General features: G+C 42.0%; 2 protein-coding genes across 2 annotated transcripts; one reads left to right on the top strand and one right to left on the bottom strand.

Annotated features, from left to right (window-relative positions):
- Positions 1-116: 116 nt before the first annotated feature.
- LOC6544917 (E3 ubiquitin-protein ligase SHPRH) lies at positions 117-4,971 on the bottom strand. Its single transcript, XM_001972058.3, has 10 exons — positions 4,706-4,971; positions 3,490-4,646; positions 2,703-3,418; positions 2,082-2,637; positions 1,844-2,024; positions 1,396-1,781; positions 1,223-1,338; positions 935-1,166; positions 717-877; positions 117-666 (listed from the first exon to the last, which is right to left on the bottom strand). Exons 1-10 carry the CDS (start codon positions 4,854-4,856, stop codon positions 504-506), a joined length of 3,819 nt encoding a protein of 1,272 aa, XP_001972094.1. The 5' UTR covers positions 4,857-4,971; the 3' UTR covers positions 117-503.
- Positions 4,972-5,241: 270 nt separating this feature from the next.
- On the top strand, positions 5,242-9,589 carry LOC6544916 (serine/threonine-protein phosphatase 6 regulatory subunit 3). Its single transcript, XM_001972057.3, has 11 exons — positions 5,242-5,400; positions 5,624-5,783; positions 5,851-6,050; positions 6,104-6,428; positions 6,490-6,803; positions 6,867-7,005; positions 7,061-7,179; positions 7,239-7,800; positions 7,856-7,920; positions 7,980-9,035; positions 9,240-9,589. Exons 2-11 carry the CDS (start codon positions 5,724-5,726, stop codon positions 9,364-9,366), a joined length of 2,967 nt encoding a protein of 988 aa, XP_001972093.1. The 5' UTR covers positions 5,242-5,400; positions 5,624-5,723; the 3' UTR covers positions 9,367-9,589.
- Positions 9,590-11,970: the final 2,381 nt, after the last annotated feature.

Here is an 11,970-nt window from a genome sequence, read left to right as displayed (position 1 = left end):
GGCGTTTAACGCTGTCGCAGATGGAAAATCAATCATGGGTTTTTTATGAAAAGCAATACCTTATTATCCTTATGGAAACAGTGTGTGTAAGATGGAAATAAGTCATAAGCAGAAAACATGTTTTAATACAATTAAGTTTAATGTCACTAATGCTAGTACAAATAATACTGTACATTAATCAGGAAAAGACACATTACCTATGTGGATTCGAGTTAAGTTAAATGATTCTGGACTATATTGAGAGGTTGCCAGTCTAAGAAATTATACAACTCCAAAATGAAATGTTTTTCTGCATTTTTCTGGGGGACGGAATACATTATTAATTATATTATATTACATAACAAAAATTTGTTTCCTGGATTAGCTTTTCAATAAATGAACAGTTTGTGGCAGTTATATATTTATATATAAAGAATGAATTTACATTGGCAGATCAAGCAAATGTGTATGCAATCTTGCCGTATTAACTCAATTCGGAATGGGTTACTTTAAATTCAATTGCTCTACTCCTCGTTGAGTATGAATAGCTTCTTAAGGCTGTCTAGTGTCATGTTCTCCAGATCCCAGTGAGTTGAAAGTGTGGTCGTGTCATCGGCAGAAGTAATTAGCGAGAGAATATTCTCCTCAACCGTTCCATTTACAATAAAACGATGCACCTTCGTGGGTCTGCAAAAATCGAATGACTGACAGCACCTATATTTCAATAGCGCACTCACTTCTTTTGTCCAAATCGGTGAATACGACCTATGGCCTGGTGCTCGTCGCTTGGATTAAGAATAGGTTCGACGAGGAAAACATGTGTGGCCTCGATCAGATTTAAGCCCTTTGAACCTTTGGATAGGGGCATTAGTAGACAGGTGACATTGCTAACTGGATTCTAAAAGAGGTAAAATGGTTAGCAGTGTTATATGAAATTCCAAAGCAAGATAAAAACCTTGAAATCTTCAAAATCCTTATTGGTGCACTTGTTGCGAAAGCGAATGCCGTTGAGACTGAGGGCTCTGGCAATTTCAATGAGAATCGCCTGCCATTGGGAGAATATAATAATCTTTTCCATTTCATTGTCGCCTTTAATTTTCAGCACTAATTCCACAATACTGGAAATTTTTGTAGAAAAGTCTCCGATAATTGACTTGTGGGCTCCCGGACGAACCGAGTAATATAATCTATAAGAAATATATGGTTACAAGCGGCATGTGGAGGAGCAATCCCAAAACATTACTGTGGCGAGTCCTGTCGACAAAGTGGACACGTTGTGACGCTAGCTCGGCCGCTCTTTCTCCTCATGGTATCCAGGCAGTGCTGGCACACAAAATGTCCACATACCATCATCACATACTGAAACGAAACAAGAAGCCTTAGCACAGCAAAATTTGTAGAAATTTGGCTAATTACCCTGACGTCATCTTGCGTACGGCAGATGGGACAAGGCTTGTCGGCGGAATCCTCTTTCAGATGCTTCAGGTACTTTAAACGACCGCACAGTCTTGTGAAGTTCAACTGCGACTGCTGCAGATTATACTGATTGAACTCTAGCTGCCCGTCCAACTGGCAAGCCAGCATTCTGTAGTTTGATTGCTCCCTAGGATCGTCGGTGAGAAGAATGCGCATCTTGCACATTTGCAGTTCGTCAAATGCCTTGACCATGTACTCCACCTCGATCCAGTACTTGATTTGAAACTTGACCAAGTCCTGTAGGCAGGACAGCAAATCCAGTTTGCTCTGGCATTCCTCTTTCCACTCAATAAAATCATGCTTAGACCGCAGGAAGGCGAAGATGGCTGTTTGGATATGAAAATATGTTATTCTGCGAAACTTAAAATGTGCTTTTATCTTTGGTTACATTTAATGAAACTTATTTCCATGCTTGGATTTTCCAAACCCTCAGTAACTGTAGCCTGTTCGTCTAGCTTTTTGGCAAACAGAAGACACTCAAATTGATTCAATGAATCGCGAATCTTGCACAGACGACAATGACGATGCTTCTTGGGTTTCTCTGGCTTACCCTTATCCTTTTTTTCGTCCTATTAAATTTGTGTTTATTAGATATGTGTGTATTTATAATGTGTATCCAAACTTACCAAAATATCTGCCAAGTGACAATCGGTTACGCTTCCTATAAAGTTGTTTATCTCCTGGGAGAGCGCCACTCCTGTTTTGATAGCCTCACAAGCTTGCTGCATAACTTCTTTCAGATATTCAAACTCAGTAAACAAACTGCTTCTTAACTTTTGTAGCTTATTATGCCATAGATCCATAAAGTATAGCATTCCGGCCATGGAGTTAACATTTTCGAGCCTTTCTACAGAAATGTTTTGGCGGAAGAAGTCATCCCGGACTTTGTTCCAAATAGCATCGTGAAGGGAGGTTTTGTGGTTCACCACCGTTGCCAGCAGGTCCACAGTACTGCCCTCGAATCGTTCCTCCAGTTTGCGAACTTTTTCGAGACATTCGTTGTAGCAGCTGAGTGCGCTTTCAAGAACGTATGTATTATCCTCTAAATACTTCCACTCCAGTCGCTTCATTTGAGCCTGATACTTTTTCTGCTCCAGTTCTGATAATTTGTCTGCAGTGGGAGCTAGTTCATATGCCTGTAGAAGGTTGTATATAGCATGAATTTGAAGCACACTGTCAACACTGAAAAGATAAAATGACCATATTAAATATATATTTGTATATCAGTAATAAAAAATGAAACATACGATATATTTTGCTCGTTATATTCATCAGCCAGCTTTAACAGGAGATTATAATACTTAATGGCTTGTGAGAAATCTTCTTTTATGAAGTGTATGGCGGCCAGGCCGTTGTAGGAGGATGCCCAGCTGCGCAGCTCTGCCTTACACTCGTACTCGTTGTTGGACTTCAGACGCGCCAACAGATCCTGCGGGTGTAGGTAGTCGGTGCTGGATACATTGCTGTTGAGCACTACTGGTACTGAGCAGGTCTGACGGATGCGGAGAAAGGGCTTCAAGATGATGCGCAGCAGTTGTGGAGAGATGGAGTTTAGGCAGGAGCTATTGTCTGCGTTGTGCCGGGTGTGTTTAGCCACAGCAGAAAGGAATTGTTCGTGACACTTTAAATGCTCTTCGCGGTAGTACAGGGACTCCACGTTGCTGAGCTCCAAGCGGTGAACAACTTCCGTTTGCGGTGGAATTCCCAGTTCGTGCTCCACTTTGGACTTGCAGGTACGCCACAGGCTGTGCTCGAGGAGTTCCAGCAGCGGCTCGCATTTGTAGTTAAGTTGAAAGGCCTTGTCGACAGTTTGCCAAGCATCCGGTGGCCTACAGACTTCATGCCGGCCCACGAACTCCAACAGTGGCGGCAATTCGTCAATTGTGCCAGTAACGGCCCATCGATTAATGGCCGGCAGCATTCTAACCATCTCGGCAGCTGCTGAAGTGTTGCTCTCCACCATCTGGGTGGGTTTTAAATAGTTTAGAAAATATTCAGTAAGCCGTGGATGCAAAAGTAAAAAATTCGCGTTACCTGTGCCTCATCCAGGCAAACGCGCCACCAGTTTACCATTAGAAGTGGGGAGTTAGGTCGCATGTACATTTGTTGGTGGCGCATCTGGCGGTCTGACTTGTAGTCCGTTGTATGGTATATTTCGTTACGCAGTATCGTATAGTCGGTAAGCACCACATCGTACTCGGCCAGATTGAGAGGACTAACCCATAAGGTTGAGTGTAGGCCGTAATAAGGTAGCACCTTAAGGGATGGTGATATATGCTTGTGTATCTCTGCGAACCATTGCATCTTGATAGCATTCGGAGAAACAATGATTGTGGCACCGCTTTCTACAAGCTTTTCGCTGGACTTTACCAAATCGGACCAACAGCTGGGACACATGTGTGGTACGGCTGATGTATCTGAAATAGTCATACATGTTTCGTGCTGCCACCGACGGCATTTGGTGCACTGCACCCGTTTACCAAGTTTCTTGGTGCAGATGCAGAAAACCTCTTGTTGTTTGGTCATGCGTGCCCGCTTTAGTGGCACATCATCGGAAATCTCCTCCAGGCGTTGGTGCCAGTAATCGTTCCGATAGGAGTCCTGCGGGCGCGGATTCATAAGCAGCATGGCCAGGAACTCTACGGTTTTACCCAGGCCCATCTCGTCCGCCAGGATGCCACCCGGCGGCAGCGAGATTTTAGGAATCTCCTCCTCGAATGGGTAAAATTGTAAGCAGTATTTATGCTTAAAGACGCGACTTCTGCCATCAATAGCATGGAGCACTATGTAGTTGGCCGGTAGTTGAGTGATCTGCTGCTCCCGCCCAAGCATCCAGGATACAGTGCGCTGCTGGTACTTGCGTAACTGAGATTGAAATCTTTTAGGCAGGCTTAGCGAAGATTCCTGTTCAACATTAATGTTTTGGCGGTGTTTTTCGTAGAGGGCGTCATACAGCTTGGTGGTCACGTATGTCTTTAAAGGACGCTTGTGCTCCTTCTCCTGCTGGGCCACCTCGAACTCCAGACTGCTTCTAAAGTCCTTAAAGAAAAGGGGCAGAAGTTTTTCTCCCACTTCCATTTCGATGGCACGGGCTCGAACATGTGTCTGTTCATGGCAGATCACCAGCATGCAGGTGGCCGAGTCCTGCCGGATGGTCTTGAATTTCAGCTTTCTGGTCCGAGCATTCTGGCCTGAAAAATATTTTTAGTAATAATTATAATAAACAATTCCGACGCGTAAGCCTACGCACACTTTTTAATACAAATCAAAATCTCCTCCTTATGCTCAACTAGAAAATCCTTGAACACCCATCGCCTTTTTCTATAGTAAAACTCCGCTGGATCTTCGGGACATTCTGGCGGCACTTCATCCGCAATTTCGCACAAAACAATTCCATCCATTGTATTTCGCGAAAAAAGAATACGGTCAAACAAATGTGCGATGACCGCCAATTCACTATGCGATGTCAGAAAAAACGATAATGGACACTTAATGCCACGTCTTCACTGCTCACTTTTAGCGATTGCAACTGGCGTGTCTTGCTGTTCCGAAAAAACAGAACATATTTGGTAGTTATCAAATCAAAGCAATTCCGGCAAAAATGGCACAAAAACAAAGATCTCAATTTCACATATGAATTGTATTATATATTATCACCAAATAATATATAGAAATATTATTTTTCATGGAAACTAATTTATATGTTATTTTAGCTATAAGTATACGCTGTAGTTATCGTGTGAACAAGTTAAGGAATAACCATCGATAACCGATTGTTTGAGGACACGGTCGATCGGACACAGATATCACACTGAGTTAATGTACCCTTTAATCGAATATTGTCCACCTCTACGAAGCAGTGAAGAAAATTATAGCGTGGTTTTTTCGATTGAAAAACAATTAAAAGTGCAACAAACAGTGAGCAAAACAAAGTCCAACCAACTCGTAAGTGTGGGCCCAACCACCTCTCAACCGTTGCAAGGCCAAACGACCGGCGTACACCCAATTTTCGGCCCGCATTCGTAGTGTATATGTGAGGCCTGCTTGGCATAATTACAAAAATTTACGCATTACTTTGTGAGAGCCGAGTGTCGAGCTGAGTCTAGATTGTTTTCAGTATATTAATTACGCGATTCCGCTTATCCAAATCTCCAATCCCGTCCCGCAGTGCCGTGCATGCCAAGTCATCAGCGTTCCGCGAGTCCAGCGAAGATTGATCTTGTTTCACCCAGCCTGAAAGTGTCACCGCCAAGACGTACGTGCGAAAAATGTTTTGGGACAAGGGTTATGCGCCCTCCGCGAATATAGAGGCGCTGCTCGAGAAGGAGGTAGGTTAACTCTAACCCGTGGTGATCAACTGGAAATGTCTTAGTTCCGCGTCGTGCCCATTCGCAGACCTCCACGCTGGAGGAATTTCTGGATGAGGAGGACATACTGCAGGAGTGCAAGACGCAAAAGAAGAACCTGGTCAACTACTTTACACGTCCCGAGGTCATCCGGCGTCTGGTGGAGCTGATCACGACCGAGCCCTCTGAAGATGTGCCCATGTCGCAGCGATTCCGCTATGCAAACATGTCCTGTGAGATACTCACACTGTAAGATTTGAATGCCCGTTGCCATCCAGAATTCTATAGCCCATGCCTTTCAGCGGCCTGCCGTCCCTGGATGAGAAGCTACTGAACGACGCGGAGACGCTGCACCTGCTGTATTCATATCTGGAAAAGGAACCACCGTTAAATCCATTGCTATCGTCGTTTTTTAGCAAAACGTTTAGCATGCTCTTTACCAAAAAGCCTGAACAAGATTGGTTTTTGTATCAACACATGTGCCTACAACTCCTGGAGTATATTAAATCGCAGAAGACCTTTTTGGATTTCATTTGTAAACACTTTGACACACCGGTTATACCTGATCTAATAATGCAGATGATGAAGGACATCGATGGTGGGCGACTCAAGCGGAACCTTTTCGAAGTAAGTCCCTTGAAAATCCATTCCAAGGCATACAAATCTTATCGAATATTTACTTGAACAGTGGCTAACTGAAGATAAAATTGTTGAGAGACTGATTGCAATATTGCGTAATCCTCAAGAAACCGACAAACATGCAAATGTTGCCGACTTTTTCTGTGATCTTATTAACCAAGGGCGCCTAATGCGCCAGACCGAGCAGGAGAACGATTCTTTTGAGCCGGCCTTCGATGGATCCAACCCCATACTGAAGACGATCGAATCTGCGGACACAATTGAAGCCTTGTTAAATGTGATTTTGGAACCAAACGCTCAGGAGAGCGCCATCTTATCAGGAATATCGGTTGTACTTACGCTAATCAAGCCAATTACCTTCACGTAAATTATACCACCAGTGATTTTGTCACCTCATCCTAATTGGGTTATATTTATTTCCTGTAGAGATGAGCCAAACTCGGATCGCCAGCGATTGTTGCAAAAGCGCGAACGCGAATTCCACCAGGAAGTCCAGGAGACTGTGATCACTGTGATGGCGCCACGCCTCCAGGAATTTGTCCACATACTGAAAAACCCGCCTGCGGTTAGCATGAAACTTTTTGCCACAAAGAACCAGCTGTTTATCTTTTTACTTGTAGAAACCCACGCTAGAAACCACGGCCGCCGTGTTGTCGCCCCCATTTGGCAACACTCGACTGCAAGTGTGCCGAGTGTTCACCGCCCTGCTGGAGACCAAGCATGAGACAATTCAACAGGCGTAAGTCACTTATTAATATGGAGGGAAGCTTTTAATAATTATATCTTTGAATACTCTAGAATCTGCGCGACTGAGTACTTCAGCTTGTTGCTGGACTTCTTCAAGCAGTACTGCTGGAACAATTTCCTGCACACAGAGATGGAAAAGGCCTTGCATGTGGTCTTTTACAACGAGCTGTCCAACAACAACACCGCATCCACGGAGGTTACGGACTTCTTCACTGCCGACTGCCTAATTAATGCCTTTTTGAAGGTGGGCACGGAGGAGTCCGAAGTCGAGATGAAGAACGCTCTAAACGATGCTAAGCGAGCGGAAGGTGTCAGGGATGAGGAAGGCGGCGACATCGAAATCGAAGTGGCAGCAGCGCAGGAAGTGGCTGCCCAGACCCACGATGATCGACTGTCAACTGCAGAAGAAAACCAAGAACATGAAGTACACAAGGGTCAAGTGGAAACCGCAGATGAAGCAACAGCTTCTGAGGAAGCAGAACCCAAAGTTCAGGGTAATTGTGAAGTGGATGGTGAATCTCCAGCTGATCAGCAGGATTCGGAGCCAACGCTCAATGATCTCGACAAGACCAAGACCGTTCCCAGTGCCCCGCCCTCTGAAATGCAAACACATGTAAGTCTTAGTTGACTCTTGCCCCGAACTAAACTTAATTCGGATTGATTTGCAGTTAATTGTAAACTGTCATCTGGTATCCAAACTGGTCGACTTGTGGCAGCACAATGCGCAGGCGCAGTAAGTACTTAAATTGATTATTTATCAATCTGTCATATACCATATGTAATCCCATTTAGATCTGCTGAGAAAGGTCGACGTCTGGGCTATATGGGCCACCTCATTAAAATTCTGCGTCACATTACGAATTGTATATCAGAATCTGAACATATCGGTGATCTGATCACCACCAGCTTAAGTGACGAAGCCGAGCTTAAGCTGTGGCAATCGTTGATCGATGCGGAAATTGGCGAGTTTTCGCTGGCGGTTAAACAGCAGACCAAGCTCCTGGCCGACTGCAATCCGCACGAGGATAATGAGTATAATGTAGGCTCCAAGGACTATATGAGCGAGACAAATGCTTGGGATATTGGAACAGTTTCGTACAGCAACGTGGGATATAGTGATCTAGATAACACGTTGCAAGACGTCGTATTTACCATGGGCAATGATCAGAATCTGTTCCAGTTTGGTCAAAACATTGATGATGAAGATGATGACGATGATGAGCATGGTGACCATTCGGGCGGTGGTGATGGCCATGGGCACGGCATGTTCACCAAAAATTCGATGACGCTTAGCAACTTAACTGATCCCTGGGACGTGTTTTCCGACATTCCCAGCGTTTCTGCGCAGGTCAACACGGGCACTGCCAACTGGATCACGGATTTCAATGCGGATAACTTTGCCGACTTCAATGCACACTTTAGCACCTTCGGCAGTGATCTGGGTATGCCCATAACTGCACCGCCAGGTGAAGAAGAGGAGGAGGACTCTTCCCCAGCGCCGGTATCTGCTACAGAGGTGATCCAAGGGGAGGAACGCCAACCCGCTGAATCTATTGGACTCGCTGTGGTTAAGGGCGCCCAGGATAATTTAGCGCGTACGGACGATCAGCAGGCTGAGTACGACAATAATGCCAACGTGGAGAAGGCCATCAGCGATAAGCTGGCAGAGTCGAGCGTGGTAGAGACTGCAGCAATTGTAACTCGACTGCAATCCGTACTGCTGGACGGCGAGGATGACTATGAGGACGATGAGGGAATGTGGACCAAGCCACTGGGTGCGGATCGTCCTGCGGAGACCGAGCAAATAACTCCCATTTCAAATGGACCAGTCAGCAAAATTAATGAATTGTAAGTTTATACGAAATACGAAATGAAATTGTAACACTTTGTTTATACGTTTGATCAATTTATCAAATCAAAACAAGGTTGCACATATATAGTGTATTGGTTTGTAGCTCTATGGAACTCTTGAACTACTTTTTCAGTGTTTTTTTTTTGTACCGTTTAGACTTGCCGTGCACTTGTAATTAAAACCATTGCCTTACCTTTCAGCAATCATGCTAACGATAACAGCAGCAACAACGTGGATGGCCACGAAGCCAACATCACAGCGGAGCAGCAGAAATTGGCCGCTGCCGCCAAAACGAACAATGTAGAAATTGCAACTACGACCACATAAATGCACTTCCTCACACCACACATCATTCAACCGCTTTTGTGTCGACGTGAAATTGTAAAAATGCCTTTGATTTGCTCTTTGGTCATTATCATGCATACATATTTATATAAATATATACCACATACTACTACTATACGTACATATATAGCAGGCTGCATAGTACAACAAAAGATTTGTGTATTAGCAAAAGGTCCAAGCCCGCCCAAAACCAAAATGCAAATTAACAAAAAAAAAAAAAAAAGCTAAAAAAATATTCACAGTAAAAAGTGTATTGTTGATTCCTTCTGCTCCTCGCTCGTATTGCCAATTATTTTAATTATTACACTTCCCTCATGTTTCCTAATTAAGAGAACTGTATTTTGTTTGTATTATGTATTAGTCTGTCGTTTTAGTATGCTTTTACTTTCAATACTCTCAATGTGTTAGGCAACCTATGAGCATTACTTAAAGTACCAAAATTCACGCAACGTCTAGAATGCTTAGTTTATATTTGTATTGTATTCGTTTTAGCTCGATCAGATGAGGATTATCTATCTATTCACGTGATGTATATACGTACATACATATATATATACACACTTTTGGAGGCTGTCCGTAAATTACGTTATTATCATCCTCCTTTTGTGGGGAATCCCCTCCAATTAGTGGTGACGTAATATATGGACTACTCCGCACTTATACTTGTATTGTTAAATTGGAGACTTGTATTTATTGTATGTATTTTGAAATCAAAAGCAAAAGCAATGCCAAAATACCAACACGTTCAACACCACATACCCACATGCTGCAAGCACAAATATTCGCATTATGTATTAGAGAGGTATAATATTATATACTTCTGTCTTTTGCCATTATTACCTTGTTTGTATACAAATCGGTTTAACCAAAAAAATATTCTTTGTCAAAAGTACAAAACAATGAAAAAAAAACACAAAAGAAGAAGGATAATAAACATAACGAAAGGACAACACTCGGCATTTGTCACCACATGAATGACTTACACCTACGATCTATACACCCTACCTATGACTAAATACAAATACCAGACCAAACAAACCAAACGAAATGAGAAATTCAAAAGAAGACTTTCCAAGAAGACATTTTAAATTTAAATTTATATTTTTTGTGTATTGTGTTAATTGCTCTGTTCAAGTTATCGCTGAAAAATGTTTTGTGTTTTAAACGTGCCGAGAACCACGAACAAAACGCTGAAAAAATATTAAGGAGAAGTTTAACAGATATGCCATTATTTGCTTCCAAATAATTACGTTTTAATTATGATAAAAAATAAAACAGAAACTACTTTAAAAGTAAAATCGATGTTTGTTTTACACGAGACTTGCTCACCAAAAAAATAAACAAACAAAAAGTTAGACACTTAGAGTATGTATACTATAAGATTATAGAGAAAAGAGCGGGGCAGCATATCAGGCATAGATGTGTGGAAAATATTTAATAACTAAAACACCCCCCACACATCCTAGGCAAATGGAAAATAATCCTTGTTTGCTGATTAATATAAAATGCTTAGTTATAGAACACAAGTTTGCACAAATTTCAACTCGCTTGCTTTTTACTTGCATACTGTAGCAACACAAAATGTGAACAAACAACCAAGAAAATGAAACAACAGAAATAAGAATTAAAAAAATATTGAAACATTTAAACTATCTCTGATGAAAAACTGTGATAATTAAATGAAGTTGCAGGGTATTTGATAAAGCAAACTTAATTTAAACAAATTATGAAACATCAACTAATGGCCACCACCATTTGGAAAATACAAAACACAGCCAACACGAGACACCCTGAACAAGTTAATTATACGATTCTTTAGCATCACAATCAGCAGGACACCTCGACAACCAAACAGCAATAACTACTGCAATGAAATCTAATTGAAGGAGTTTTAACGTGTAGTCTGTAACAGTGCGAAAGTATCTATAAGTTCGAGCTAGTGGGGATGGTCAAGGATCGCAGCTCTTAGTTCTCCGGCTTCTCACAAACTAAGCACTAAACTAAAGTTAAACTTAACTTAAATACTCATATCAAGCAGCCAATTGTAAACCTTGTACTGTACATACAATTGTCCCCAGTATTGTCTTCCCCCTAGTAATGCGTTTTCGTTTCTACCAACTTAATATCCGGAAAATCCAACGATAAGCGACGATGATCGAGTCCTTCCCTTGTGCATATGCCTTATTGAAAACTATATAAAAAAACAACACTGAAAACAAAGCAAAAAAAAAAAAAGCGATAAAAATCACGACCCTTGAAAACCGTTTAGAGAGTGGTAGTATCCGTAATCGTAGCGTTAGTTTCACCTACATACTGTGTGTCTTTTAAATGTTAAGCAGCTGCAGCAAGCTTAATATATATAATATATAAAAATACGAATAAAAATAAAACGAGAAACATAATTATAATACCTAAAAAATGATGTAGACAAAGTCTTGTGGGCAGCTTTAATAATTTTGTTTGTCTAATTATTAAAACTTGAATAAGAATACCAAACGTCCAAAGTTTTTTGCAAACAAGAACTAAGAACAATTGTGAACAAGAAAGTCTTCAGAAATGTTTTGATCGCCTCGATGCGATACAGAA

This window comes from Drosophila erecta, unplaced genomic scaffold (genome assembly GCF_003286155.1).
Source record: "Drosophila erecta strain 14021-0224.00,06,07 unplaced genomic scaffold, DereRS2 tig00000021-arrow-pilon, whole genome shotgun sequence".
NCBI classification, from domain to species: Eukaryota; Metazoa; Arthropoda; class Insecta; order Diptera; family Drosophilidae; genus Drosophila; species Drosophila erecta.
Note: the sequence above shows the minus strand (reverse complement) of the source record. Positions and strands in the feature narration are given on the sequence as shown.

Coding starts and splice junctions, on each gene's coding strand:
- LOC6544917 (XM_001972058.3), bottom strand. CDS start 4,856: ATGGATGGAATTGTTTTGTGCGAAATTGCGGATGAAGTGCCGCCAGAA. Junction 4,647..4,705: donor TTTGATTTGTATTAAAAAGT/GTGCGTAGGCTT, acceptor AATATTTTTCAG/GCCAGAATGCTCGGACCAGA. Junction 878..934: donor AGGATTTTGAAGATTTCAAG/GTTTTTATCTTG, acceptor TACCTCTTTTAG/AATCCAGTTAGCAATGTCAC.
- LOC6544916 (XM_001972057.3), top strand. CDS start 5,724: ATGTTTTGGGACAAGGGTTATGCGCCCTCCGCGAATATAGAGGCGCTG. Junction 6,429..6,489: donor TCAAGCGGAACCTTTTCGAA/GTAAGTCCCTTG, acceptor TTACTTGAACAG/TGGCTAACTGAAGATAAAAT. Junction 7,180..7,238: donor CATGAGACAATTCAACAGGC/GTAAGTCACTTA, acceptor TGAATACTCTAG/AATCTGCGCGACTGAGTACT.